The sequence below is a fragment of the Aptenodytes forsteri genome, unplaced genomic scaffold (assembly GCF_000699145.1).
Source record: "Aptenodytes forsteri isolate BGI_AS27 unplaced genomic scaffold, ASM69914v1 Scaffold257, whole genome shotgun sequence".
Taxonomy (NCBI): Eukaryota; Metazoa; Chordata; class Aves; order Sphenisciformes; family Spheniscidae; genus Aptenodytes; species Aptenodytes forsteri.
The window spans coordinates 799,997-802,580 of NW_008795194.1; the positions used below are offsets into that span (position 1 = coordinate 799,997).

A 2,584-nucleotide genomic window follows, 5' to 3' on the forward strand; every position below is an offset into this window, starting at 1 on the left:
CTGCGGGCGGCCGGGGCTGGTTCATCTCCGCCTCTCGCTCCCAAAGCAGGCGCTGACAGCTGTTTTGCCCCGCAGATTTGCTGCCCGCCAAGAACGGCGAGGAGCAGACCATGCAGTTCCTTCTGGAGGTGGTGGACATCCTCCTCAACTACGTGAGGAAGACGTTTGACAGATCAACCAAGGTGCTGGACTTCCACCACCCGCACCAGCTCCTGGAGGGCATGGAGGGCTTCAACCTGGAGCTCTCGGACAACCCCGAGTCCCTGGAGCAGATCCTGGTGGACTGCCGGGACACACTGAAATACGGAGTGAGGACAGGTAGGTTCTCGCACACTACTCTGGAGAAAAGCCCTCCTGGGGCTTTTCTCTGGCCCACGGTGAAGGGAGGGGGCTTGGTCCCACTGAGGTAAGCCCGCACCCTCTCCACGCCCTCGACTCTGCCTCCCTGGAGGTTCCGCTGCAGGGCCGTCTGCAGGCGCTGGAAATGTCTCTGCTCAGAAACGTCCGTAGTTGACGCTCCATCCGTCCCCGGCGGGCAGGGCGCGGTGCTGTTTGCAGGGCCCAGAAACAAGTTTTTAAGACGTAATCTCTTTCACTTGATGAAATGCGAGCTGTCTGTATCTCCGGGGAGCAATATCATTAGGTAAATGAGGGCATAAATGACACTGAATTTGCAGTTTTTCTTCTTTATGTTCACCAGACGTTTAATGAAAAAGAGACTGAAATCCTAGGAATCATCAATAAAGGAACCCTGTGGATTTCAGCCCGTTACCCAGGAGCCCCGCCTGTTCAGGTCCTTCTGAATCAGATGGAAATGCCCGTTTATAATCACTTCTTTTACTGGGTGAGCTGTAGCCAGGCTCTAGACCGAAGTCTGTGCTCTTTCAGGCTGTTTGGCCCGAAATGTTTTACATTTGTATCAGCAGAAAGCTCGGCCGGCAACAAGCCTTGACTGCTGTACGTACCCAAGCAGGTCAGGAACTGGAGCGATAACGGAGCGGGGGCCGTGTCTCGCCTCCCCAGTCCTGCTCCAGCGTTTCAGGGCCGCTGGGCTCTGCCCGGCGAGCAGCCCGCTCGGCTCGGCTCGGCTCGGCTGGGCTCGGCGACCTCTGCTGCCATGGCGGGCGGCGGTCTCCCCGCTGAAGTGGCGGGGCGGGGGGGGGGGGTAGAGGGGGGGGAGGCTTTTGTCTGACAGCCTCTGGGTAGGCAGCTGCGAGCAATGGCTCCTGAAGGACGGGGCGCTGCTTTCTCCACTCTTCAGTTGTGCGGCTGTGAAAAACCAACGCGGTGCGTTCAGGGAACAACATCTTGACAACTGTGGCGGGGGGGGGCTGCATCATCTTGACACCTGTGGCGGTTAGCTTCCTGTCTTTTCCCATTTACATGGTAGTTTGATTTACTCAAGAGCGTCAGGGGCATATTTTGATTTTGTGCCCTTAATCGAAGGGGAGCGTATTTCGCTCCCAACCCCGTGGGTTGTTGAACGGGTGGCCAGCAGCAAAGCCAGTCACTGCGGTCTGCGTGCTTGCATCGTTATTTCACTATCGATCGCGCCGGGACGTCGAGCAATCTCTCCCCCTCACCCCGACCTCCCCTGGAGCTTTTGCGGGACCGACAGGACCTCTCCCCGGGAGCTGAGATGCAGGTATCCGATCAGACACGAGCTCTGTTCAAAGCAGTACCTGGTGCAGCTTTAAAGAAGAGCTGCTCGGACCGTGTGACGACCCAGGACACACGCCCTGGCTTCCCGGGCCCCAAGGGCTCACGTTCTCTCTCCAGGCGAAGCTCCCTTTAAAGCCAGCGGGGCTGAATCTGCAGCCCAGCCTCAGGAGACCGCCGGCTCGCTGACAGCTTTGGGAGGTCAGCGAAATGTCTCTTAAAATAACTTCCCAAACTCTGTGTCATGGCAAGGGAGAGAAGTGCTGATTTGCAAAGCAAATATCTAAGCCATGGTGATATTTCTGGACTTTAGCCCTGAACCGCTTGGTTCCCCGGGGCGGGAGCAGCCCGGTCGCTTCGCCTCCGTGTTCCCCCAATTTCTGCGGCAGCCTCCTCTTCAGGATGTGCCGAGACGTGGCAGCGCCGGCAGGCTCACGCCTCCAAAATGTTCCCAATGACATCGCTCGGAGCAGAATCGCATTTATTTCTTTATGTCAAAAGATGCTGATGTTCCCAGTGTTGAGCCAAATGCGACGTGACAGGGTCCCTCCGGGCGTCGAGCGCTGAACCCTCCTCTCGGGCTGGGCTGTCCCCAGTGTGTTATCGGCGTGTCCTTTCCCAAGAGAGCGGAGTTAAGGGCTAAATCGTGACACCTTCCCCCTCCCCTCAAAGCCCGTCATCATTTGTTAGGAATTTAATCTCTTCATGCTGGAAAAGTAGACCCCCAATAGCCGGGCTTATTGCGTATAAAAGTTGTTAAAGCAACCTTGGCTGAAATACAGGAATATGATTGACTTCGGTTTGATAGCAAAGCCTTTGTTTATGAGGTGAACCCTAGCTTTTAAACCACGGGGGGGAACCGCCCGTACCGAGGGGCTCTTGGGGGGCTCTCAGCGACCCGCGGCAGCGGGTCCCGGCAAACGGG

The 2,584-nt window shown here is 57.0% G+C and overlaps 1 protein-coding gene across 1 annotated transcript in view; it reads left to right on the forward strand.

Annotated features, from left to right (window-relative positions):
- GAD1 (glutamate decarboxylase 1) overlaps positions 1-2,584 on the forward strand; it is a 31,359-nt gene that overhangs the window by 8,243 nt on the left and 20,532 nt on the right. Inside the window, exon 6 of the mRNA XM_019471870.1 lies at positions 76-318. Coding sequence (XP_019327415.1) covers positions 76-318 — 243 coding nt within the window. The remainder of the gene's footprint in view (positions 1-75; positions 319-2,584) is intronic.